Here is a 27271-nt window from a genome sequence, read left to right as displayed (position 1 = left end):
ATATATACCGAGTCTAATACATCCTGACCAGTGCGGTTTTGTACCGGGTAGGAGCACTGCCATGAACCTACGGAGGCTCAGTCAACTTATGCTGCGCGATCCGGAGACATTACATAGGGAGGGTTGTATTTCCCTAGACCTGAAACAGGCCTTTGACTCCCTCAGGTGGGACTATATGGTGACGGCACTTGCACGTTTCGGAATCCCACCTGAATATATTGCATGGGTGCAACTACTATACGACCGCCCCACAGCTAGGGTCCGCACGAATGGCTGCATCTCGGTGCCCCTAGCAATAGAGAGGGGTACGAGACAGGATGCCCACTGTCCCCGCTATTGTTTATATTGGCGTTATAGCCCTTACTATGCAAACTTCGGAGACTGGCGCAACATAGGGGCATAGTTAGAGACGGAGCGACTCATGTGGTATCGGCGTACACTGATGACATTATTCTGTACTTCAAGGACCTGGGAGGGAACCTGGACCCTGTACCTGATATATTCGAAAGTTTTCGCACATTGTCAGGGCTCACTATAAGCGAGTCAAAATCCTACGGGTTTTACTTCTTGGCAACAGAGGCGGAGGCCCAACTACCCTTCGCACCGCACACCTTCCAAGTGGCGAAGATAACCTTCCGCTATCTTGGGATACAGATTTACAGAGGCGCGAAGGACATGCTGGAGGGAAATTTAGGGAGAGCAGTCACGGCGCTGAAATCCCAGGTGCTCTTCTGGACTGCACTGCCACTCTCGGTGTCGGGCAGAGTGTCAATTTCTAAGATGGTGGTGTTACCCCGTCTCCTTTACTACTTCACAAGCATGCCCTTCATAATCCCCGCCTCCATGTTCAAAACACTAAATACTCTACTGACTGAACTAGTATGGGGCGCTGGGAGGAGACGGATTAGTTTGGCCAAACTACAGCTCTCTACAACTGCAGGAGGTATGGGTGTACCGGACCTTCGGGGATACAACTTTGCCTGCCAACTGCAATGGCTAGCCTATTGGATAGCCGGACGAAACTTACACGAAATCAATATCTCCGAAACCGACTGGAACAGGGGAAGTATACACACTATGCTGTTGCCAGGAGCCGCGATCCCTCGGCTAGCGCCTCCGATACTTCGACTTGCGATTACATATTGGAGACAGGCGGTGAGATATACGTCCCGCACGACATCCTACGCCCCTACGATCCCACTAATAGGACTCCCAGTGGAACTGAGACCACTCTCGAATCAAAAGTTGACGGAGTGGCACGAGACGGGTGTAACTCAGGTGAGGGACTTCTTCCATGATGGTGGGATCCTGTCGTTTGACGACTTTCGCACTACACATCGCACATCGGGAGGGTCATTCCTGCTACATACCGGGGTGCGTCGCTATATTACACAGATGTGGGCACCAGACGGACGAGAGCCCCCTACGAACCCTCTACTCACCATGCAATACCTAATGGGATCGGGCAGTCATCTCACGAGATGGCTGACACATGGTATACGTGAGGGCAGGTCAATTTCATTATAGCCGCTACGGGATAAATGGGTACAGGATATAGGAAGGCCTGTCCGGGACAAGGAATGGGGCAGAATACTTGCATTTCCGAAAAAGGTATCACGTAACCCGAAATTCAAATTCATACAGCTTATGATACTACATAGAGCTTACCTAACGCCACGCCGCATACATGCAATGTTCCCCACCGCAGCAGATACGTGCCCCCGCTGCAATGTGGAGGACGCAAGCTTGCTCCATATGTTCTGGGAATGCCCAAAACTGGGCTACTGTTGGACGACCATACATAATGATCTGGCTAGGCTGGTCCCTTCCAAACCATACACTACACTTGAATATACATTATTAGGGCTGGGTCCGGTAGAACGGAAGAAAAGTTTAGGCACAAGATTCACTGATCTGGCCCTGTTACTAGCGAAACGCACCTTAACAATGAAATGGAAATCGCCTAGGCCACCAGATCCGGAAATGTGGAGGACAGAGGTAGTGAGATGGGGTAAGGCAGAAGGCATGACGTTACAGCGAGAGGAGCGTAAGGGACTCCGGAAGAACCCTATATCACTAGATTGGAATATGCTGATAGGGTCTTTCGAGGCAGATGGTAGTGATATGTCCGAAGCTTCTGTGGAGGTGGGCTGATAGCTCTTTGGTCGAGACCTGCCTGTGTAAAGCATGGTTTACATGCATCTAGGTGCGCATCATGGACACGTCATATGAGGAAACATTTGTATAATCCCCTATAAGGCTGTATTGGATGCACTAAGAGTACTTGGCCCACGTGTGGTGGGACACACAACACGATAGCTGATGACTGCCGTACAAGTGCCTGGGTGGGAGGGACGGGGAGGGGGGCGTTGTGTTGGGATTGTTTAGCAACATAAACTGAAAATTGTTTAATGCTGTAAGGGGATGGTATTTCAATACTTGCCTGATTTATGCACTTCGTGAAAGTACATGCCATACCGTGACACTGTCTTATTATGCTGCCAATACACAGATTTTCAAAAAAACCATTCCCTTGGACCCTTGTCCCTTGTGGACGTGTTTGGAGTAGGTATGGACATTTACATCAATCATCAAATCTCCAGTATCACCCAGCCCTGTTTATATCAAATTTGTCTCTTAAAATCTGTTTTCCATTTCTTGGCTTCTCTCATAAAATTCAAGTGGCCAGTATGTTTGTCCACTTGTGTCTTCACTACACCAAAGTGCCGATTTGGGATTACCTTTTAAATTAATGAATAACTGGAAAAGATTAAAAATTCTCTAGCAATGGGCCATCTATGGCGACACAATTTTGAATTACGTAACTTAATTGGTTTGCCCCTAAGGAAACGTATAACCTTTAGATCCCCATGCATGATTCACAAGATCTACAGTACTGTAACTTCCTTTCTGCTTACCAAAATAATAAATACGTATACTCCCTCCCACAATCTAAGATCAACGTCTAAACCAAACATCTTGGTTCCATTACAAATGGAAGAAGAGTGCAGCCATTCCTTCCGGGTTTTGGGACCCTTCCCATTTAATTCTATCCCTGTTGAAATCGATGTTTGCCATCTTTGTTGCATTTTAGGAAGACGTTAAAAACCTGACTTATTAACAGTGACCTATACCTCCTTACCTTCACTTTTGGTTTGCAGCTTCTCTCAGTGCCCAGAGTCTCCATTATAAGTGAGAGAGTGTTCTGTCAACAAAAAGAAAAAAACGAGGTCTTTCGTGGAGGGACTCAACACCAGACACATACATAATTGCACGCCTAAGCATACATATGTACCGGTGCTTAATTTGAGCCTGTGGTTTTTGGTGCTCAGCACCAGCACTTAATTATGAACACGAGCGCTTTTCATGAGCACCAGTTAAGGACATTGTTTTAAGCACAGGAAGATTAAGTGATTGGCCCAGAATCACAGGATGTTGAGTTGACACCGAGACTTGAACCTGGTTCCCCTGCACCAAAGTCAGCAACTCTGACCCTAATGCCACACCCTCTCCCCACTTTAATGGTTTGTAGTTGGTTCTACTTTAGGCTGTGCTAACAGGAGAAATGGGCTGGTGCAAGCTGCTTCCTGACGAAAGCCCCGGCGCTTATTTTTCACAAATTAACCACTGATATACACATAGAAACATTTAAAGAGCTATACAATCATGCACGAACCAATCCCACCATCTGAAGCAAAGAAGATCATTACCTGTCTCCAGTCAATCCAGCCTCTGCTCTCCTGGGCTACAAGATGCCTAACACACAGTTATCACTTCCATTCTGTCTCAGTCGTCCCACACTCTGGTGATTACACTCTGGCTCTTGCTGGCACTTCTTTTGTGGCCCAGTTTTCTCAGGTAGTGTTTGACGGATACAGTGGCCCTTGCACAGTGAATAATCTGCATGTGATTTGCTACATTGAGACTGGGGTTCATGTTGCAGATACCACCGGTTGTTACTGTGTGTGTAAACATGTGACACTGAAATTGGTTTGACTGGTGGCCACTCCAAGAATACAGAGATGTGCAGTCCTCTTTAAAAAAGACTTTGAACATGAATTATGTACTGTGCTCTACATCACGGAGCTACTTCCAGGGTGCTAGCACGCTACTGTCGGAGGCCCCTGATTTAATACATGGCTACAAGCAGTTTTTCAGTCAAACTCGGAATCGGAGCATTTGTCACCAAAAACTGCTTTGTATGTTTGGCCTATTCTGTCTTGAAACCGGGGTAGTGGATCTCCGGGGCATTGCTTTCTATCACAAGAAATCGCATTTGTGTTCATGACAGTGGTAACAACGCACAATACAAGAAGCATGTCTGCTTCAGTAGCACTACAAGCAAGAGTGCCAATAAAGGGCATCCGGTGAGCTGCCACCTGGAATAAGTGCCAAGTGACGTGGATATGAGACCTGTATATGCAGTGGGCCTTGCATTAAATTACATTCAATAGTATTGTGTCCGCCACTTTGGAAAAAAAAATCATAAAATCAGTCTAACCTTTAAAGCGCATTGAACACAACTCTATTCCAGATAGGTTGAGCTTCCCAGACCTTTCACTCAGTCAGGAGTTACCCTATTACAATCAAATCAATTAATCAGGTGTTTTTTAAGCGCGACTACTCACACATAAGGGTCTCAAGGCGCTGAGGGGTGAGGGGGAGGTTGCAGTTTCCAGGCCATCAAGGAGGGGGTCTGTCAAAGAGTCAGGTTTTGAGGTTTCTTGCGAAGATGGGGAGCGATGTCTGTCCGAGGTGGAGCGGAAGGTCATTCCAGGCTCTGGCAGTGCAGAAGGAGAAGGAGCGGCCTCCAGATCTGGTCTTTCTGGTGCGGGGGGACCACGGCATAGGAGAGCTGGGCTGATCGTAGGGTCCTTTGGGGTGCGTGGAATTTGAGTCGGCTGTTCAGGTATGCTGGTCCGGTGTCGTGGAGGGCCTTGTGAGCGTGGGTTAGCATCTTAAAATGGTGACTCTAGCTTCGATGGGGAGCCAGTGGAGTGTGCGCAGGTGCTGGGAGATGTGGCAGTGTTTTGGCAGGTTGAGGACCAGTCTTGCGGCAGCGTTTTGGATGTTCTGTAGTTTTCCGGTGAGGTTTTTGTTTATTCCGGCATAGAGTGCGTTGCCATAGTCTAGCCTGCTTGTGACCTGGTCGTGAGTGACGATCTTTCTGTGTTCGAGGGGGATCCATTTGAAGGCCTTACGTAGGAGGCAGAGGGTGTGGAAGCAGGAGGATGAGACGGAGTTGATCTGGCGGTCCATTTTGAGCTCTGAGTCCAGGATGATTCCTAGGTTGTGTGCGTGGTCCGTGGGGGGGCAAGGGGCCACCAGGTGTTGTTCCTGGCATTGGGGTTTGGACCCATGATGAGTACTTCCATTTTGTTGGTGTTTAGTTGTAGGCAGCAGTTTTTCATCCATTTGGCGATGGCTTCCAAGCCTTCTTGAAAGTTGTGTCTGGTGGTGGTGGGTTCGTTGGATAGGGAGAGGATGAGTTGGGTATTGTCTGCGTATAACTCAATGTTGAGTCCGTAGGTTCTGACAATGGGGGCGAGCGGAGCCATGTAGACTTTGAAGAGCGTAGGGCTGAGGGAGGACCCCTGGGGGACTTCACAGGTGGTAGATGTAGGGTCTGGGAGGAAAGGGGGGAGTCTGACCCGCTGCGTTCTGCCGGGGAGGAAGGAGCGGATCCAGTTGAGGGCCTTGTCTTGGATCGCTGCGTCGTGGAGTCAGCGTATTAGGGTGCGGTGAGAGACTGTGTCGAACGCCCCTGAGAGGTCGAGGAGGATGTGGGCTGCCGTTTCTCCTTTGTCCAGTAAGGTACGGATGTCGTCTGTTGCGGCGAGGAGGGCGGTTTCCGTACTGTGGTTTTTTCTGAAGCCGGATTGGGAGGAGTCGAGGATGTTGTGCTCTTCTATGAATGTGGCGAGTTGGCTGTTGATGGCTTTCTCAATGACTTTCGCTGGGATTGTGAGCAGGGAGATGGGTCTGTAGTTTTTGAGGTCAGTGGGGTCCACCGAGAGTTTCTTCAGGAGGGGTTGATCTCAGTGTGTTTCCAGTCGCCAGGGTGCGAGGCAGTTGCCAGGGAGCGGTTGATGGTGTGGCAGAGCATGGGTGCGATGGTGTTGGCGCCTCTGTTGAAAATGCGGTGGGGGCAGGGGTCCGTGGGGGCCTTGGAGTGGATTGACTTCATCGTCTTTAGAGTGCCTACGGTGGTGAGGGATGCCATTTGTCGATAGCTGGCTTCAGGGTGTCGGGGGTGGTTGGTGAGGGTTCAGTGTGTTGGTTGTCTTCGTTGAAGTTGTCGTAGATGCTCTTGATTTTGTGGTGGAAAAAGGTGCTGAGTTTGTCGCAGAGGTCTTGTGAGGGAGGGATGATGGTGGACTCGCTGGTGGGGTTGGCGAACTCCTTGATGTTGAAGAGTTCTTTGCTGTTGTGTGCATGAGTGGAGATTCTGTCTTCAATCACTTTTTTCTTGTTTTTCTGATGAGCTGGTGGTGGGGGTTGGTGGCGGCTCTGAAGTTCTGGGCTTTTGTAGATTTGGTGTTCCTCCAGGCCTTTTCGAGGTGGCGGCAAGTATGTCTGGACTCTCGAAGTTCGGTGGTGAACCATCTAGCTTGGCGTGGGTGTTGTTGTTTTTCTTGAGGGGGGCTATGGTGTTGGCGCTGTTGGAGATCCATCTGTGCAGGGTTCGGGCTGCAGTGATGGGGTAGTCGTTTTCCGCGATGGCTGGAGTGGACTTGCTGAGTGATGAGGTTAGCTGGTTGTCAGTGATTCTGGTCCAGTTTCTTCGTGGGAGCCGGTGCTGATATCTGTGGATGGTGGGTGTTCTGAAGGTGAAGTGGACGCATCGATGGTCAGTCCATGGGAGTTCGGGGTGTGGCAGAAGGTGATGGTATTACACCCTTCGTGAACCTTGAATGACCACTCTATCAATGTTACTAGCATAAAGTAATAGAAGCAAAGTACAAGAGTTACATTTGAGGAATGTAACCGTGTAAAAGGGAATCACATTTTTTTAAATAAGGAATGACGTATATTTTTACGACAATCTCACAGTGATTTTAGCTGTGGTGCACCTTGTGTGGAAAAGTCAGCCCATAACGCACCGGATGTCCAGGCTGCTGGTGCAGGGTGACTCTTCGTTCCCATCTTAAATAATTACCAAATAAAGAGACGGGCGCTTAAGGCAGGAAAACAAGAACAGAGTTTTATTTCTCATGAGGAGAGCATGTCATTTCGGACACTCTCATAGTGTCTTCGGGAGGTGCTCTAACAAGTTTCTCTGAGGCTTCGTCTTTTATACACAGGTTTATGGCACACAGACATTCTTCATTACAATCAAGACTTTGTGAAGTATGAAGATATTCCAACACGTGGCTACAGTAGGGGCCCTGATCCTCCATACAATAGGAGGGGGCTGTCACGCAGCTGAGTGTTCTGCTGATTCCTTTGGAATGTGTGCGCCTGATCGAATCTCAGAGGGTGGGGAGGTCATGATCAATAGTAGCCCTTTCAAGAGAGGCGAGTGCATACAGTAGTGGGCAATAAACTGTATCCTCAGGCTAAGGGATGACCAGCGGTCCATGTAGACAATTAGGTTCAGAGGAAGAGGTCATCAAAGGAGGGGTATTCATGGAGGGAAAGGAGGTGTTGGCCAGGCGCGGGGTGTGATTCTCAGAGACAGAGTCATGCGGGAGGGGAGGGCTCATGACTTGTGCATGTGAGAGCGGGGGCGGTCAGGGTGCATGGGGGATGCTTGCAGGGTCAGGGAAGGGGCTGATGATCGATCGCAAACAGAGAGACCATGGTACCTAAAATGGCTGTTGTATATATGTGTGCATGGGTCTATGCCGGCGGGATAACACAGTCAGTGTTTTGCAATATCTTTTCTGCTTACGACAAGAGGTACAGTGAACACAAATGAACGCCGCTTATGTGCATATACATTGCTATTTTCAACAGTCGCCGCTTTTTAACGTAAGCTAGTTCTTTTGTGTTTACCCTAACTGATGGAGTGTACATATAGTCATGTGTGGCCAATGAAATAACATTCGTTAAATGCTAGCAAATTTGCGTGTAACCATATGCAGTCGATACAATTGGCGGAATGTGGTACGTATGAATTTACATTTGTTGGGTTATCGTACAAGTCTAGAGATCGACATAACACTTTAGTCGAGGGCCATCAGAAAAAACGTTCCGACATATTATAGACTCAGGTTCTGACTTTCTTTTCAATGACATCAACATACAGTAAAAAGTGCTATATGAGACTTTTGGACTTGAGTGACCGATGAAACATTTTTGAAAGCAATAAAAATAGTTGAGGGAGGAATTCAGTTCGATGTAAGCAACTAGTCAAGGGGTGGGTAGAAAGTTCAGGAAGGGGGGGGTCTTAGTGAAAATGTTTTTTTCAACGACGAGCCACCACTGGTAGACTCTGGTAGTCCGTTTTCTTTTCGTTGGCGCTTTTGAGCACCGGCGGTGGAGCTATAAGTCCAGCTCGGAATCATCCTTACGCGTTGCAGGGTGCGATCAGTCCTCTGCTGTTAGATCACAGTCCTGTTTCCTAACTGATCTTCTTAGGGGTGCCTTATGCTGGGCACCTGCGTGTCTTTCTTCTTCCGTGGCAAAACCTAATTCTATAGTCAAAGTTTTTGCGAAAAGGGTAAGTTTGTTGAATAATCGAGGGACGAGAGGGCGGAGTGGGGCCAGATCTTTGAGCACATCAAGGGACCAAAAGGAGCAAAGGATAATCGAGCAGGCAGGCCCATCAGTCGGACTCAAAAGGGGACGGGGACTTCAGGCACGAGTGGGTCAGCAAGTCGAGGGCTTCAAGGCAGCCCTTCATTCCTTCATCTGCCGAGTTTGAGAGTTGTGCCTCGTCCCGCGTCTCGTTGCTCTGCGGCTCCACCTTTAGTCGCGGTCACACGTGCTTCATGATCTGTGGCCAGGCTGTGCGTCATGTCCAGCTCCTCTCCTCCGATGATTGTATCTTTCAATGGGTAGAAAATAAGTTTTAGAAAAACTGGCAGGAGAAGACATTTATATATCTCAATTCCGTCCCCAATCCTATGTAGGTGGGGAATAGGTTCAACGGTCACAGTCAGAAGTCATTATTGATGGAGTATGTAGGAGGGCATTATCATTGAATTCATAAAACCCATTTGGTGTTCATTCGTGGAGAGATATTGGACCTTTATACACAGTGTATTATATCGAAACTAAAAATCGAGTCCTTATGTAGAGACTCGCCCTTCCCTTTAACTCAAGTATCGACAATCTTACATTTCTCTTTGGGGTCGGCTAAATCTTGCAAGCAGGGGCATTATCGTCATGAAGATGGGGGAGGGGGGGGGCAGATGTAAAACATGCGTTTCTTGGGGAATGACCGTTAATCAAGGTCATAAATTACGCTTCGAGGGTAGCTGACATGAAGCTGGGGTTAATCGGGGGAAGCGGGGGCGCTTTGGACATCCGCACTTAAGTGCAGAGGGGTGGGACAATCTGGGCATTGGGGATCGCATTTCTAATGAACTGAAAAACAGAAGACCATTGACGTTATAGTCCCCCTATAAAAAGGCCAGATTAGGGGACATCAGTCGTCTGACCTGTCCTTTCTTTCATTACCAACTCGGGTTCTATCGTTTTGCAGAAAGGAGAGGTAGTAATATGGCAAGTCACAATTGTTTTGGTTTCGGTCAATTTTGCTGAACACCTTTGTGTTCGAGGAAACCCAATTATGTTTTGTGCCGGAGGGGCACAACGTCACCATACAAGGAAAGAGGGAACAGGGGGATTTGAAGAGAGAGAGAGAGAGAGAGAGAGAGAGAGAGAGAGAGAGAGAGAGAGAGAGAGGGAGAGAGACCGCACTCTAAATGGTCCATTCTGTACACGTGTGACATGGAGCGAGATAGAAAGAGGGAGAGAGAGAGAGAGAGAGAGACGTGTACAATAATGGTCGATTCAGTGCGCACATAACACAGAACAGCGGGGGTTAAACAATACGGGAACACAGGCAGAGGGATGACGTAGATCTATACATCACGTAGACAAACTCAGACGGGGGAGACAGTACATGTATTATATACAAAAATCCAAGACAAAACATAGAACAGTTATTGGCCAAAATGATCTCTTCCTGTACGCTGCGCATTCTCAGCATCCTAAGCTCTCTTTACCCTTTTTTTTTCTCTTTTTATTGTCGGCTGCCTCTACTGGTGGTTTTGATTGCGCACACTTACACCTCTGCCAATTGGTCAGGAACTAACCTGATCGGGCTAATGCTCACGGTGGCATTTTCGAGTCATTTTAGCAAATGTGTTTCCAGGCTGAGACAACAGTTGGTGTCAATTGGAGAACAATGGGGCAGCTTTGAGTTACAGGTCTATGGGGATGCGAAAAAGGAGGTAGTAGGTTTTAAATATTGGCAATATTCCTAAGCCTCCCGGCGGAGGGTACTTGTGTAAACCTCACCCCAGAGTATTCTTTAAACTTTTCCCTATTTAGTTAAGCGTAGAGTGCTTAATCATGAGTGCACATTATTTTTGGTTGTATTATTTGGGGTGCGTAGGCACCATAATCGAACGCCTTTTTTTTTCGTCTCTTCGTCCGTTAGATCACTATTTTCGTACATTTAATCGACATTCCGATGTGACCTGCAGAGAGAGGGAAAAAGGAGGGGGGCAGGGGCTACATTGATAGACACATTAGCGTGCATAAACCCAGAAAGGCTTTTACTTACTGCATACTCGGCCTATCTCCACGGGATGCAGTCCCTGCCAACTGGGCGTTCAAGCCCAGGTGGACCGTTAGTGTGACTTTTCTTATACAGGTAGTATATAAAGCATAGGCTAAATACCAGGATCTTTAGCGGTTGCTTTTGGCTGTACAAAAAGGGAAAAATACACAACTAAAACTTGGACCCTTCATATCTACAATATCGCTATATATTATACCTTTTTAACCCTTAACTAATCGAGCTGAGTCATTTCACCTGTATTTTAGTTATATCGGAAACGGGGGTCATTTATTCGAAGCGTACCAATTTACACGTGACAACTACGTAGCTTTTCAAAATCTTTAATAAAAAGGTCAGTGCATAAATACGGGCCTACAACCCAGGGGGCTGGCCAGAACCGTGCATGTGGGAATACTAATTAGTGGAAAACCTAATAGAGTCGGTGGTCGTTAATTTCATAATAAAAAGTGCGACAAGTGCAATATAATCATATCGAAACTTCAGTGTGAGCGAGTATCATAAGCATTGAAATTCGAACTTTCAATAATCATGATGCGCCAAAACTTAACAACAATTCATTGTCCGAATGTTCAATCGGTACCCATCTCATGTCAATTCATTGTCCTTCATTGTCCGAACACATAATCAGTACCCATCTCATATCAATTCATTGTCCGAGCTGACAGTATACATCCTATATCAATCCATTGTCCGAACATATAATCAGTACACATCCTATATCAATCCATATGTTTAAAAACTACATACATATCTCATAACACCAAGGCTGAGCAATCGGGGTACAATAAGGAGTTGAAAGTTTCATTTGCATCGGCGCCATTTTGGGTGCAGTCAGGCAGATCCAGGCATAGTCTAAATCTCCACTAACTCGTGGTTGGCCCAGAGCTTCTTTCGGCAGTCAAAAAAGGTTCAGTTAAAGGGAAAAAGAAAGGATCGGTGGTCTGAACCATCAGTCAAAAGGGGGGGGGGGCAACAATTTTCCTACCGGGTCATACTGGGTTTTCACCGGAACTGATCCGAACTGTAGTCTGCAGGATTCTAGTCATTCAAACTGAGGCTGGCGACAGCATGGGAGCGCCGACGTCCTGCGGCTACATTTCCATCGTTCCGTGGGCAATCATGGCAGTCATTCCCCATCGGGGGTATCTGCGGGAGTCGGGGACTCCCGCGGCTCCTCTAGAATCTTCAAGGTCGAGGAGAACTTTTATGATGGTGGAATCAACAAGTGACCGGGCCATTCCTTCATGCTGGGCCCGCTCTTGCAAGGTCGACCGCCATTTTGAGAGTTCGGCAGCTACCGGCGATCGCGGGGTCAAATGAGCAGACGGGCTCCAACCTGCCGGGCGAGGCGTTGCAGCATCGCCACAGTGGACGAACCCTTTGCCGGGTGCGAGGAGCGTTGGGGGTGCAGCTGGGGAGCCTTCACCTGGGGAGGTGGGAGAGGCTCGTTCGCGCCGCCTCTCCCTCCCGGTGCATCCCACGGCGTCTCGCTTGACATTTGTTATGGCCGGACCAAGCGATGAGGACGGGGGGGGGGGTCGGAGGCATGTGCAAGACATCCCCCCCCCCAGTGTTGTCGCAGCCATTATTGAAGAAGTGGCGCCTAGTACGTTTCGGGCCGGGCCTCCGGTTGATGGCGGCCGGACGCTCTTTGCCCTGGCCCCAGGAACGGGTCCCTTGGTTCATCCGGTGGGGCAGACCTTGGCGCGTGGTGCCGCCTTCGGGCTATTTGCGCAGTGGCCTCTCCACCCCCAGGCCCCTTATGGAGACTGGTCCAGACTGTTCTGAGAGGGGGGGGGTCGGAGGCATGGACATTCCCCCCCCCCTGCAACTCTCCAGGGTTGTCGTAGCCGCCACCGCGGCCGGATCCCGTCGGCCCCGGCCTCCCCTCAGGCCCACCTCATGCGATGACCTCCGGCCGACGGCTGGCAGCAGGACCCGCCCTACATGTGTTGAAGGTCTCGTCTTCCGGTTGGGCGTAGCCGCAAACCTGTTGCACTTTGGGAGCTTCCAGAATGGGGCGGATGTCTGCTGACTTGTATCTTTCCCAGGTTGCCGTTATTGGGGCGTGGCAGGCGGTGGGACAGACATGTTTGGAGCAGTGAGGGGCGATGAAGCCTCATTGCCTCGTGGCCGTCGCAATGTCAAGCTTGGCTTCTCTTATCATTTTCATGTTTCTCATTACGGGCTTATTTCTAACGTTTCTTGTTTCTAGGACAATCATAGGTTTTATCGTTAAGTATTGTTATCGTTTCCTTATTCGTTATTTAATAAAAGTTTCATCAGTGGCCTACTGATTTCGTTTTCTTATTCCTTTCTTTCTAGTTTGTTTCATGCTAAAGTTTCTGTTAACAGGATACAGTGATCACTTCGTTATTATTGCATGTGTCCTTTTCACTAGGGGTGCTCTCTGGTCGGGCCAGATGACCTACCTCTAGTAAATGGTCCGGGTGGAACTGGTTTATCAATCAGTGGGGAGTAGATAGGCATGACAGATTACAACGAGGGACAAAGGTCCGCATTACCTACCCTTCACTACTTGCAAAGACTAGACAGAGTATTTCTTTTCTATGTTATTTGCAAACAGAGAATACCTCCAAAAAAAGAACAATTCCAAACAGTCAATGTTCGGACAATCAATCAATCAATGAGGAACGAAATAGGCACGACGGGTTACAATGGGGGCAAAAGCCTGCGTTACCTACCCTTCACTATCTGCAAAGGGAGAGAGAATATTCCTATTCTTCCTCGTTTGTAGGCAGAGAAGATCCTTAAGAGAACCAACTTCGAACAATTCAATGCTCGATTCAATCAATCAATCAATGGGGAGAAAAATAGGTATGACGGATTACAATGGGGACAAAAGTCTGCATTACCTATCCTTCACTATCTGCAAAGGGAGACAGAATATTCCTATTCTTCCCAGTTTGTAGACAGCGAATGTCTCAAAGAGCAACAGAGCAACCAATCAATCAGTGGGGAGAAAAATAGGTATGACGGATTACAATGGGGGACAAAAGTCCGCATTACCTATCCTTCACTATTTGCAAAGAGAGAGAGACGTTCCTATCTGTCGCTGTTTGCAAATAGAGAATGTCTCCAAGAGAACCAATACTTCAAGTAGCACCCAAGGCTAAATGAACCAATCAATGAACAATACCAGTATCTAAATACCGTTTCCAATATCAATAATCAATCAATCAATCAGATGGATAAAGCCATCCTACCAATTAGACGTAAAGACGTCCTACTTAACCTTACCCGGACCGGACCGTGTGGACAGTTCTTCGCCTTCCTTTTTCCAGCGCCCGATCGTTCTCTTTCTCCATGTTTTTACCGCAGCATTCCTGTGGGATTCCAGTCAGGACAATAGGTCACTTGAGAGAGGTCCGTTCGGAATCGGTGAAGTTCATTCAATCGGCAGCCGGACGAGGGCCCTCTCAAGGCAGGTATACTCCAATCGTTTAGATGTTCACCCCATCGTCTGGACCTCTCTTACCGGACCTTATGTCGCTGATGGGCCCCGCGTTGGGACGCCAATTGTGGAAAAGTCAGCCCATAACGCACCGGATGCCCAGGCTGCTGGTGCAGGGTGACTCTTCGTTCCCATCTTAAATAATTACCAAATAAAGAGACGGGCGCTGAAGGCAGGAAAACAAGAACAGAGTTTTATTTCTCATGAGGAGAGCATGTCATTTCGGACACTCTCATAGTGTCTTCGGGAGGTGCTCTAACAAGTTTCTCTGAGGCTTCGTCTTTTATACACAGGTTTATGGCACACAGACATTCTTCATTACAATCAAGACTTTGTGAAGTATGAAGATATTCCAACACGTGGCTACAGTAGGGGCCCTGATCCTCCATACAATAGGAGGGGGCTGTCACGCAGCTGAGTGTTCTGCTGATTCCTTTGGAATGTGTGCGCCTGATCGAATCTCAGAGGGTGGGGAGGTCATGATCAATAGTAGCCCTTTCAAGAGAGGCGAGTGCATACAGTAGTGGGCAATAAACTGTATCCTCAGGCTAAGGGATGACCAGCGGTCCATGTAGACAATTAGGTTCAGAGGAAGAGGTCATCAAAGGAGGGGTATTCATGGAGGGAAAGGAGGTGTTGGCCAGGCGTGGGGTGTGATTCTCAGAGACAGAGTCATGCGGGAGGGGAGGGCTCATGACTTGTGCATGTGAGAGCGGGGGCGGTCAGGGTGCATGGGGGATGCTTGCAGGGTCAGGGAAGGGGCTGATGATCGATCGCAAACAGAGAGACCATGGTACCTAAAATGGCTGTTGTATATATGTGTGCATGGGTCTATGCCGGCGGGATAACACAGTCAGTGTTTTGCAATATCTTTTCTGCTTACGACAAGAGGTACAGTGAACACAAATGAACGCCGCTTATGTGCATATACATTGCTATTTTCAACAGTTGCACACATGAACAAAATTCTTAATTTGTGTTTTCAAAATGTGCACAGGATGAAGACTGCCCCCCTGATTTCACCTCCTGGCCCTGGGAGGTGATCTCCGTCTACAGCGCGGTGCTTGCTGACGTCTGCGTGAGTGCAGATACCGCCGAAATTCAAAAATATGCACTGGTTGGTTTTAACACTGAATCTTCGTCGGCCAATCCCAGAAATGAAATGCAAGACACAAGTTTGTGCGGACTCTTGGGGCACATAATCCCATCTGGCAATAACTGTAAGTATGGCGGTACAGGGGTATGTTTTGTGAAAATAATGTTTTTGCTAGTGGTGTGCTTGATGCTTTCTCTAGACACAGTGCTGCGAGAGTTTGATTCACTGACGCGTCATCCATGGGGAGATTAATATGATGTGCAGAAACCATTGATAAAGTCTGCACGTGAAGCATTGTTCTTCTAACCGCAACATTTCAATGCATTGTAAGGACGCAATAAAACCTAATTTCTGTCCGCTGTTATATGCACACCGGTAAACGAAGCTAGCACTGCAGGTTTGGCTTCATGAATACCACGCAATGGAATTCAAACAGGCCAAAGACTTATGAAGACAATATCTAATTAAGGCAGTGGTGCGAGGAGAGGAAATGCTGCACTATGATTAGATTGAGCAGCCAGCATCATTTTTCAAGAGTGGATTTTTGCTTCTTTGTTGCATTATTCTAAGAGCATTTCCAGATTTCCTTTCTACCAGAGCCAAGTAAATGAAATCTGGTCATGTGAGGCAAGCAGTCCATCGCCTCACCATGTTCAGTCTGCGAGTCTCTGACCTCTAATATTTTTCTCATGCACCACAAAGCAGAGAGCACTTTAGCTTATTGCAGCAGCAGCTGCAAATACACTGTCACCATTAAGATGAAATATATTATTTTACAAAACAAAACCATGCCAATTATACCCAATCCATCTTGTTTTAGACACCTTCAGACAGTTCAGTTATTTTAGCATATAGAACTGTGCATGCGGCACTTGCAGGTTTGGTTTTCTCATAATTGTAACTTAAAAATTACAACATTCAAAACGTCACCGAACAAAAAAACAAGACATGTCTAACCTGGTCATATGACATGAGTCGTGTGGACGTATTTCCCATTGTACATCATTCACTGAGTGCACCTTTTGTACAGCACGCTGTGGTCCCTGCTGCCCATGACGCAGCCCTGGGCCTTGAACTGCACAATGTAATAAATCACCCGGGGACAGATTTACAATAACTGGCGCATACCTGCATATCAGCAGGGATGCGCCAGTTATTTTGCGGCATGGAAGACAACTCTTGCGCCACCATGGATGCGCCGCATTTACAATGCGGCGCACCATAGGGCAAGAATAGACAGATGCGTGACGCATCTGATGTCGTAAAGGTGACGCATTGCTGGAGCAGCTCCAGCAAGGCTCGGGGTGCCCCTATGCCTAACATGCTGCGTCAATCCTTACACCTGCTTCAAGCAGGCGCAGGGTTTTGGTGCAATATGGCTGTAAAAGTGACTGAGTGAAATCTTGGAGATTTCACACAGCCAGTTTTAGGAGGCGTTCCTGCGCCGGAACCCCCCCCTGTGCCGGAACGCCCACATGTGGAACAGGGTGACGCATCTCCCTAGATACATCACGTTGTAAATGCCGCGCTTCATGGCGCTAGCTTTGTGCCGCCGCTGCGTCACAAAAGTGAGGCAACAGCGGCGCAAATGTGGCATACGGGGCTTGTAAATCTGCCCCGCGGTGCTTGTCTGAGGTACATCCTACAAGCCCCGTTGAGGCACGCCACCCTGTAGTCCCAGGTGACCCCGCCCTGTGTTCTCCTGCTGCCCATCACATTATGCTCCTCGCTGAACACCATCCTGTGCTTCACTGTTGCCCATCACACTGTGCTCCCTGTTGATTGTTTTTTATTTAAATTTATTGATTTCAAAAACGGAAAACATAAAAAATAAAGAGGAGGAAATCTATCAATCTAGCAATATTACAGTCTTATGGGTATGGCGATCAATAACAAGACGTGTGAAGCAGTCAAAATTGCAAAATAAACTTCACTTAAGAAGTAGGTTTCTCAGGCATGTGACAATATAGACCTAAATGTAGTTCTAATGTCAGCATTGGGGAAGGAATGCATTATTATCAACATATCACTATCAGTCTACTACTAGGCAGAATTATCGATATTAGCATCGTGGTACATTTATCAAAATACATTCGCAATGGGGCAAAAATGTCTCTAAGCCTGGATTTTGACAGCACAAGCATGTTAAACTATCTGACATAGTAATGCAATATAATAAAATCCATCAGCTTTAGGAACAAAACCTCTGTCCCAACCGAGTGCAGCGCAGACCAAATCTATGCAATCGACTTATAACACATTTGTAGAAATGTACATTGTATCAGTTGATGCCTACGTGCTCAAGGAAACATTTATTAAGGATGAGCTGCAGAACATCCTTTGCTCACCTCTGATGTCTTGATTAATTTTGGTTTGCCATCTCAGACGGGACTGTGTCAGGTCCGATTGGACACAGCGCCAAGTAAAAGTGTATAGATGAGAGATTATATGCTTGGGGGTGGCACTATGGGCCACATGTATGAACCTATTTTATGAATGCAAACAGAACGATTCGCAGCATCGGCCGGTTGGCAAATGCAAAAAAAGGCTATTCCTATGTATCATACCTTATTTTGCAATTTGGTAACCTTTTACTGAATCGCAAAATGGGTTTGCGATTTCTGTATTTGTAGGGGCGTGTTTAGGGTGTTTCCGAATCGCAGTGGTATGTATGAATATTTTGTGACCATGAATGCAGTTGCTGAACTTTCACATTTTACCACCAATTTCAAATTGGTGGTAGCCCGTTTTCAAGGAAAAATATTATTGCTTTATTCGAAAGCAATCACGGACATGGTGGTCTGCTGACCCTAGCAGGCCGCCGTCCCGGTGATTTTAGCGATTCCTAGGAGGTCGCAAATTGCTACCTACCTCATTAAAATTAATGAGGCAGGTCGATTTGTGACTCCCTAGGAATCCCTAAATGAAACTCTGGGAGTTTCATCCATTAGGAATAGCGATTACCTAATTACGCTTCGCAGAAAATTGCAATTAGGTAATCGCTATTGCTAAAGCTGATACATGTGGCCTTATGTACTAAATCAGTCAGTTATGAAAAGGATGGAGGCTGGTAGGAAAGCTTCGTAATCAACAAACAAGGGGGGCATATTTACAAGACCCTAGCGCCACCACAACGTCACTTTCAGTGACGTTGTGGTGACGATGGGGGTCTCGCCTTATTTACAAGGCAGTGTTAAGCCACTTAACATGGCCTAACGCTACCCTGTAAATAAAGTAAATAATTTGGGAGACCCAATAAACCCTTGGAGGCTTGGGCAATACAATAAAAGGTAAAAGGTGCCTACAAGGGATTTTGTTTACAAAGAACATATATTAATGTAGAATTACTTTGAGGGTTAGTCCTACAGGAACAAACACCAAAATGTCATTAGACAACAACAATAAATGCAGATCACAAACAGGGCCTCTTATAGATGGAAAAAATATAATGAGAAAGTCAGGAAAATAGAAGAGGACATGAAACTTCTAGAATTAAGATTGGATCCGATAGTAGTAACATCTCCAGATCATGAAAAGCTGGCCAAATTGAAACATCAATTAGAAAATATTCTGCAAGAAAGAGTAAATAAGAGGTGGGAAGCGAGTACATCTTCCCACTTTGAGTTTGGAGAAGCTTCAGGAAAAATCTTGGCATGGAAAATAAAAACTGACAAAGCCCTTAACTATATAAGAGAAATCAAGGTTGCAGGGGAGACAGAGACTAGATCTACCAACCAAGAAATAGGAAGGGCATTTTATGAATTCTTTGAGGAGATTTATAAAGAAGATCTCTCCAACGATCAACAAGCAAGAGATAGGTGGTTAGATTCCATCGTACTTCCAACTTCATCAACAAATCAAAAAATATCCCTAGAGAAAGAGATCTCAGAGGAAGAAGTTATAAAAGCGATGCGTCACTCAAAAAAGGGGAAGGCGGCAGGGCCGGATGGTCTCCAGGAGAAATATACAGATCTCTTGAACAGATTATAGCCCCAGAACTCACGGTACTCTTTAACGGAATCTTTCTAAATGGCGATATACCACCCAAATCTTGGGGAGAAGCTATTATAGTGCTTATTCCTAAACCTGGAAAATCCCCATTAGAGTGTGGTTCATACAGACCAATATCACTTCTCAATAGTGATTATAAACTTTTTACAAACATTATTTCCACAAGACTGGCTAGTGTTATTGGTAGTATCATCCACCCTGATCAGAAGGGATTCATCAAAGGCAGACAGTTAGCAGAGTTAACTCATGAACTGGTGGGGGCCATAGACATCGCAACTGCCACCTCTGAGCCTCTAGCTACCCTGACCCTAGACGCAACAAAAGCGTTTGATAGAGTCAATTGGCTCTATCTAAATGATGTATTAAAAAAATTTAACTGTGGGGAAGGCTTTCGTAGAACAATTAAATTACTATATAATACACCTTCTGCAAGGATAATGATCAATGGGGGTCTAACTAATGCATTCAATATAACCAGAGGCACAAGGCAGGGCTGCCCGCTCTCCCCACTCTTTTTTAATTTATATATAGAACCGTTCGCTCAAATGCTTAGGAACGAGGCTAATATTCCATCTTTTAGCTATGGAGAGTGGGAAAAGCGGGTAGCTTTATACGCGGATGATATCCTGGTATGTACATCTGACCCAGTTAAGGCATTCCCAGTTATTATCGCTTGTGCGAAAGATTTTGGTCAGATATCGGGATACGACATAAATTCTAGCAAGATAGAGATAATGGTATGGAATCTTCCAAATATCCAGTTAGAGGCAAACATCTCAACATCTATGCGCTATTTAGGAGTAAGAATAACACAGGAAGTGGATAAAATCGTATCAAATAATTTAGAAAGAATACATATTGAAAGTAAGAAAGTTTTAAAGTCTTGGTCACATCTACCACTCTCTATAACGGGTAGAGTAAATCTAGTCAAAATGTGTATCCTCCCCAAGTTCACTTTTATTTTTAATACAATTCCAATCGCATTTGAGCAGAAACAAATGGAAAAATCTCAAAGAGAAATTAATTCTTTTATATGGAATTACAAAACAACAAGAATAGCATGGAAGAAATTAAGAAGAAGAAGGGAAAAGGGGGGTCTTGCACTTCCAGACTTGATGTACTACTTATGGGCTTTCCAGATGTCACACTCGAGAATGTTACTGAAAACACCGTCCAATTTAACTTCTAATTCCATGTACAAAGCAATAATTTTGGGGGCAAACTTAACACCAGAAGGATTCATGTTCAAATTCGGAAATCATACATTTTTCAAAAAAATTAAACTTAAAATGGCACAATCATGGGCTAAAAATTGGTATAATATAAGGAAAAAAATAGGCTTGTCATACTATTCTACGTATTCTCTAATTTGGGACTCACCTGGTCTACCATTATTTTTGAAAGATAGGCTATCAAATACCATAAAACAAGCAGGTTTTACTAGGTGGGGTCAACTGATCGTAGATGGGAAATTAATAGCCTGGAACGAATTACAAGAACTAGTAGGAACAGAAATATCTAGATTTAAATATATCCAACTAGATAGCTGGGTGAGATCACAAAGCCGTACAGACTCCAACATTGGGAAAACTAACGCACTAGAACAAATGCTGGTAGAGCGACCCAGTGGAGGAAAAGAAGTAGCCACTTGGTATTGGCAGATGCTAGAAGAAAATGATGGGGAGTTTAAATTACCAGACGAGTTATGGGGAACAGTGATTGACACTCCATGTGATTAGAAATGGCAACAATCTTGTGGCTTACTGTATAAAACGGTAAAACCCGCATGGCTAAGACGTAACCATCTTTTTTCAATTCATCGTGCATACATAACACCATTAAAACTGTCTAAATTCCTACCAGCCAAAAAATGTAACAAATGTAACATGGCAGGTGCAAATGACATACATATGTTTCTAGAATGTCCAGGTCTCCTGAACTTCTGGGAAGAGGTGAAGAACACTCTGAATTCTATCCTTCATATATCTTTGTCAATTACTCTTCCACTTGTCATTTTTGGAACAGAAGACAATATTAAGGGCAAGGAGAAATCTCTCCTTTTTTATGCGATTTTATTGGCAAGAAGACAGATTTGTATTCAGTGGATAGAAAAAACTCCCCCTCTACATTCTCAGTGGCTTTCTTCTTTATATGAAACATCTAAAATGGACCTCAAAAGAACTGCTAGTAAACGTAATTTGGCCTTTTGGGATTTCTTGATTAAGATTAACTGGAAGTGAACCCGGGTTTTTTTTTTATTTAGTTTTTTATGAACAGAATCTATATTATTGTCTGATCAGTGCTAAGTGCATGTCCAATAGATACTTATACAGTACCTTGATAAACCTGCTATGTCCCCTTTTCACACTGTCTTATGAAGAAAAATTTGCTGTGCTTCTGTACATTAACATGTGACTTATTTTTTGTTGTCTAATGACATTTTGTTTTTTGTTCGTGTAGGTCTAACCCTAATTCTACACTAATATAAGTTCTTTGTAAACAAAATCCCTTGTAGGCACCTTTTACCTTTTATTGACCTGTAAATAAGGCACCCTTTCACACTGTGTTTTGCGTGAAAGGGGTGGGCAATGGGTGTTGCAGTGGACATTCCACCACAACACCCATTGATTTTAATGCTACCCCCTTTTTACAAGGGCTGTGCCAAAATAAAGACCAGGAAAACCTGGTCTTAAACAGGCAAAACAAGGAGAAATGCTTTATTTCTGCTCGTTTTTGCTGTTTCCACATATGCTGCCTTGTGCAGCACATATAGAAACAGCAAATTGCCTATGATTGTTTTTGTGCAGAAAGGTATCTCTTCCTGCACATAAATAATCATTTAAAAAAATAGAGTTTTGTAACTTCTTTGTGTGCTGCATTAAGCAGCACACATGGAAGTTACAAAACAGCTTTTTTTATTTGCGGGAAGGGGGACCTTCCTGCATGTAAACAATCTTTCCCTCAATACAGGCACCCTTGCACTATGGTACAAGGGTGCCTGTATTGGCGCTAGGCAGCTAAAGTTAGCACCAACGCAGGGGGAAACAAGGGCTGCACCATATTCTAGTAAATATGGTGCAGGCCTGCGTTTCTAAAGTGACAAAGTGTGTCGTTAGCCTTCTTGGCTTAATGACAGGTTTGCCACTTTACAGTAAATATGCCCCTAAGGGTCTTGCAAAACCCGAAGGAGTTAAAGTCAGTTAAAGTCAGACATGGACTAAAAATCTGTTCAAGAGACTTACATGTATATTCAGAGAAGTCCCCAATTAATGCAATATGCAGTCTTTCAATTTTTTGCAAATATGCTGCTCTCCAATTATATTGGAAGCCAGGCACACCATTGTAGTCTCATATAGGGGAATATAGGAGAAACCTGCTGCAATGGTTTAACAGACAATTCCATGCATATGCTCTAATCTCAAGTGGGTCTATGCAGCTACATTTCCTAAAGGGCGCTCACACAATCTCTTCACAAGGAATGCAGGGCTAGACGTGTCTCTCTTCATGTGCAGATTACAAACTGGCACTGAGCAATATAGTAATAAAGCTCAAAATCACGGACCACCAAGCCGCCCTGCCCATATAGGAGAACCAATGTGGACCAACCAAATGTGGGCTGCTTGCCTGCCCTAGCCAGTCGAATCATGACTTGTTGCAAATTTCAAAAGAACCTCTGGGTCACGGTAACAGGATTATTTTAAAATAAATATCACAGCTGGGACAAGATCACCATTTTATGATGCCAGTTCTGCCAGCCAAGGTAGTTTTATCCATCCATCTATCAGCTTATTTAGAAAGATTTCACAGTTGTTGTTAATAATAACCATGGGGTCTCTATGTACTTTAATACCCAAGTAAAGAACCCGTTTAAGTGTCCATTTCAAGGGGAATTTCAGTGGGTACTGCTGAGAAACTGCAGTCAAATGGAAGAGAAGGGATTTGTCCCAATTCATTTTCAGACCTGACAGGTCTTCAAATTGTGTTATCTCATAGGCGTTGAGCGAGACTCCACAAAAGCTATTAGGTTTGGTGGGAAAAGTCAAATATCACGGCCAATGAAGTCTTCTCATCAGCCAGACACTTTTGGCACATTCGCACCTTCGAGATTTCTACCTTCGGACTTAGGCTCTTTTTTGGAGCTCAGCTTTTTTCAGCAGGGCAAGGCAACAGGCTGTGCTTGGGAAGGCCATATTGAAGTCGGATAGGTGTGCTCCGAGAGGGAGTTGAACTGAATTTTCAGGCAGTAAATTGGTCCACGGTGAGTGAATAGACTTAGGTGAGTGGTTCCAATCCTCTGGAAGTCTGGAAGCCCAAAATTGTTTTATGTCCAAATCTTTTTGATATTTCAGAATAAACCCTTGTGACCAGCAATATGGTCTCAGGACCTCAGGGCCAGTGCTTAGAAGTCGGAACTTACTCCAAGAGAGGCCACCAGTAATGTACAGTTGTCTCCCAGCTGCAACTGATCACTGGTCACTCTAGAGAAAAGGCCTCTTGCTATTTTCTAAAGTCCCTTTAGCCACGCAGTTGGTAATCCAACTGCCCTTGGGAGCAGTTTCAGCCCTTCAGATCTCCTAACAGGTTTTAGAAAGGATTTTCAGTTTTCTCCCTTTCTTTTGTAGTTCCAGAATGTGTTCTCCTAAGCTGTGGGGGAGTTGACTTTTTTGTGGAATTTACTAGCCAGTGGGTGGGGGTGACACCCGGATACTTTCTAATCAATAAGAGAGACACTCCTGGGCAACCCTTCACTCGTTTGCAGCACATTCAGTTTGAGTTACTGCAAATAATTCCATATTGCATCATTTTAAGGGAAATTCAAAATGGCACAGGCCTCTGGGCTAGCCAGGGATATGTTTAGAGAATTGAAAAGTCCCTTCTTCCTTAGCTACACCAGGCTGACTTTCTCCCCTCCAACTGGACTGGTATCCACCTGGCTACAGAAGACCTACATAACAAAGGCTTTTCTTCATCAGGTCTCCTCTTACACTTATTTGTGAATGGGCAGGACTGACCCTTCCCCCTGACAAGTGACACATACCACCCACCTAACCTATCCTGCCCAACAGTTCTAATCTATTGTCCTACTCTGTGAGCAGTTTTACACTTCATTAAGGTAAAACACTGGCAAGGACAGCTGCTTGCAGGCTAATGCAAATTAGTATCCAGGAGCTTCAGGTAGGAGAAAGGTAACTTACTACAAGTTACTTGTACTAGATATTTATGAATAATCAAACTTTTATTTTTAATAAATATTTAAAATAGTGGTTGACCCATTTCTGTAACTTGTCTGAAACCAAAGATAGTAAAATGAATATAGAATAATTGAGACTCCAGTTTTCCGCCTAGGATGCCGAAAGCCTTCATAGTGAAAAAAGCTTTTGGGAGTTTGTCACTATAGGGACATTCCAGCATTACATTTCTATATGTCCCACTTTTAAATACTACGCACCCTACACTGTGGGCTAACAGGCCTACTTAAGAGTAACTTAAAAGTAAAGGTTTTTCCCTGTCAAAAGAGTTATTTTGCCAGATCATATTGCAGGTCATATTGCAAACTTCAAATGCAACACTTAGGCCACATTAGTAGGCCGGAAGCCTTATTTTCATTATCACAGAAGTGGATGGTACAATACGTGCTGCAGTCCACAGGTGACATTTACATACCATGGATGTAGTTTTAGTGCCCCAGTGTGCAGAGTCTAAAGCCAGCCATAACATTTTAAAATAAAAACTGGAGTGATCACCCAAAAAAGGGAATTTTCTGGTAAGGTGAAAGCCACTTTACGGCCTTCCTTCAAACCAGAATTATAGAATCGCTCATAACTATCGTGAATCGGTGCAAGAAGTGATGAACAAATATTTCTGGTTCTGAAGAAAGCTAAATATGGTCTTTTTTTCTGGCTGCAGGCCTTGTTTACTCTTATTTTATGTACCTACAGAATGACAATGGAAATTCCTCTGACATAGATTCAATCAGTCGAAATTACAATAATGGAAGACATTTTTATCTGTACCTTTTGGAAGAGTACAAGTTACTACTCTTCTCTATAATCGTTCTAATTTATATTAAGTGCACTTGCTGTTTACAATTAATATTTTTATAATTATTAGAACACAGTTTGGTATTGCTTTAGTAAGTTGTTTTTGTATGCAACTAATGCTAAATGAATTGTATTTTTCAGCTGATCCACTGTTCTGGATTATCCGCTACAGTGGACTTTACAATTTGGTCAAAGTCTACAACCATCTCCGTGGAGATGTGAATCGAGAAGGCCTTAGAAATGCAGCATGGAAAGCTATTCACATTCAAGAGAGGAACGAGCAGGATTCTCGAGTTTTGGAAGCTGCAAAAGTGGCTGAGGTACAGAATGGCTTTCATCAGTAGATGTCTGGATGAAGAATTAATTGCAACAAAATGATTAACTAACTTATACAGAAATAAGTTACTGCAAAATGAAACACATTGGGGGTTCATCTTTGAATGCCAACGTGCTTGGTAAAGATTTTATCTACTTTTTATGACATTCAGGGAATTATTATGACTTTGGCAGTCTTCCTGCGGCACTGCCACCACTCCGTCCGCAAGAGGACCGTCAAGACCTTAGTGCGCCCGCCCACAGGATTCAGAATTGATTTCAGGTCAGGCGGGCGATGTGCAGCGGTCTCAGGGCTATGGTCTGTTAGGCTCATGAGAGAGCCTAACATACAGACGGGTGCCGTGAGAGTGCTGACTTCACGTTCCTCCATGGTGTGGCATGCACCATGTTGTTTTCGTCACACCATGCAGGAATGGGGGTGTAATTCCAGTGGTGCCCCCCTTCTACATGCACCTCCAGGAGTGACAGGGCACCCTGTTAGGGCCTCCTTAGATGCTCTCAGGCACCCTTTTCATGGCGGGCTTACCGCCATGAAACGGGCGGTGGTCAGGCAACTCGTAATGTGCTCGGAGGTGCCTCAGCGGCACCACCAGCATATTACAGCTCATGACCGCTGTGCCGCCGCTGCAGGTTCCTGGATCCCGGCAGACGCAGTGGTCCTGTTGGCGTTCAACCTTCACATTAAGAATACTGCAGGCAGACCCGCAGTGTGGCAGTGGTCGGACTGTGACCGGGAGTATGTCTGTCCTGTGAACCGCCGTACTCATGATCCGACCCTCAGTCTTTATCTATTTAGTGGAAAACAATCAATTATACACAAACACAGTTGAAATAAAATGTTTGGCTAAAATCACTGGAGTCTAGAAGAGGTCCTTCTTTTTTCTCTGCAAGCACTACAGTGGATGCCCAAATTGTTATCAGTTAACACCAGAGCTATGATCCCCCATCAGGTATCCATCTCTTCATTGTGACAGGGCAAGCCTACATGAACCTTCTTGCACTGCATCACCCAAGGGCCCCTGCTAGACAATGATTCATTTATCATTTATCCTTTTCCATATATATATCTCACTAGAGAAAATATTTGATTCAAAATCATTGAGTAATATGGTTACAGTTTCTTTCCTTGGTAATTCCAGCGCCCTGGTTACAATACAGGTCCCAAGGTGTACAGTATAGTACAGTACATTCTGTGAAATGAAAGGTTGGATGACTGGTGTTGGGTTTGGCAAGACTGTCTACCCATAATGCACGTGCAGTGACACTCATGATGCAGCAAATTGGACTAGCGAAAAGCTCTTTGAGCCAGCCCAAATGAAAGGAAAGCATATCTTCTCACAGCAGCGTGTATTCTGTGTTGGCTAAGTTGAAAAAGAATGGAAGTCATGCATAATTTCCTTTTCAAACAGAGTGAGCCTCCCTGAAAAAGCTTTAAGGGGGCTTTCTATAGTCTTTAAAAAAATAGTGAAATTGGATAACCTACAGCTGGGTTACATAAACTGGGTAATTCTCTTCATTTTGTCTGTGTTAATTTGCACAGAGGTGCTATTTAG

General features: G+C 45.2%; 1 protein-coding gene across 1 annotated transcript in view; it reads left to right on the top strand.

The window, feature by feature from the left end:
* The window catches only part of TMEM232 (transmembrane protein 232), a 762630-nt gene that overhangs the window by 248951 nt on the left and 486408 nt on the right, over positions 1-27271 (top strand). Inside the window, exons 10-11 of the mRNA XM_078677355.1 lie at positions 15232-15454; positions 25524-25702. Of these exons, the coding sequence (XP_078533481.1) occupies positions 15232-15454; positions 25524-25702 (402 nt within the window). The remainder of the gene's footprint in view (positions 1-15231; positions 15455-25523; positions 25703-27271) is intronic.

This window comes from Lissotriton helveticus, chromosome 2_1, assembly GCF_964261635.1.
Source record: "Lissotriton helveticus chromosome 2_1, aLisHel1.1, whole genome shotgun sequence".
NCBI lineage: Eukaryota > Metazoa > Chordata > Amphibia > Caudata > Salamandridae > Lissotriton > Lissotriton helveticus.
Note: the sequence above shows the minus strand (reverse complement) of the source record. Positions and strands in the feature narration are given on the sequence as shown.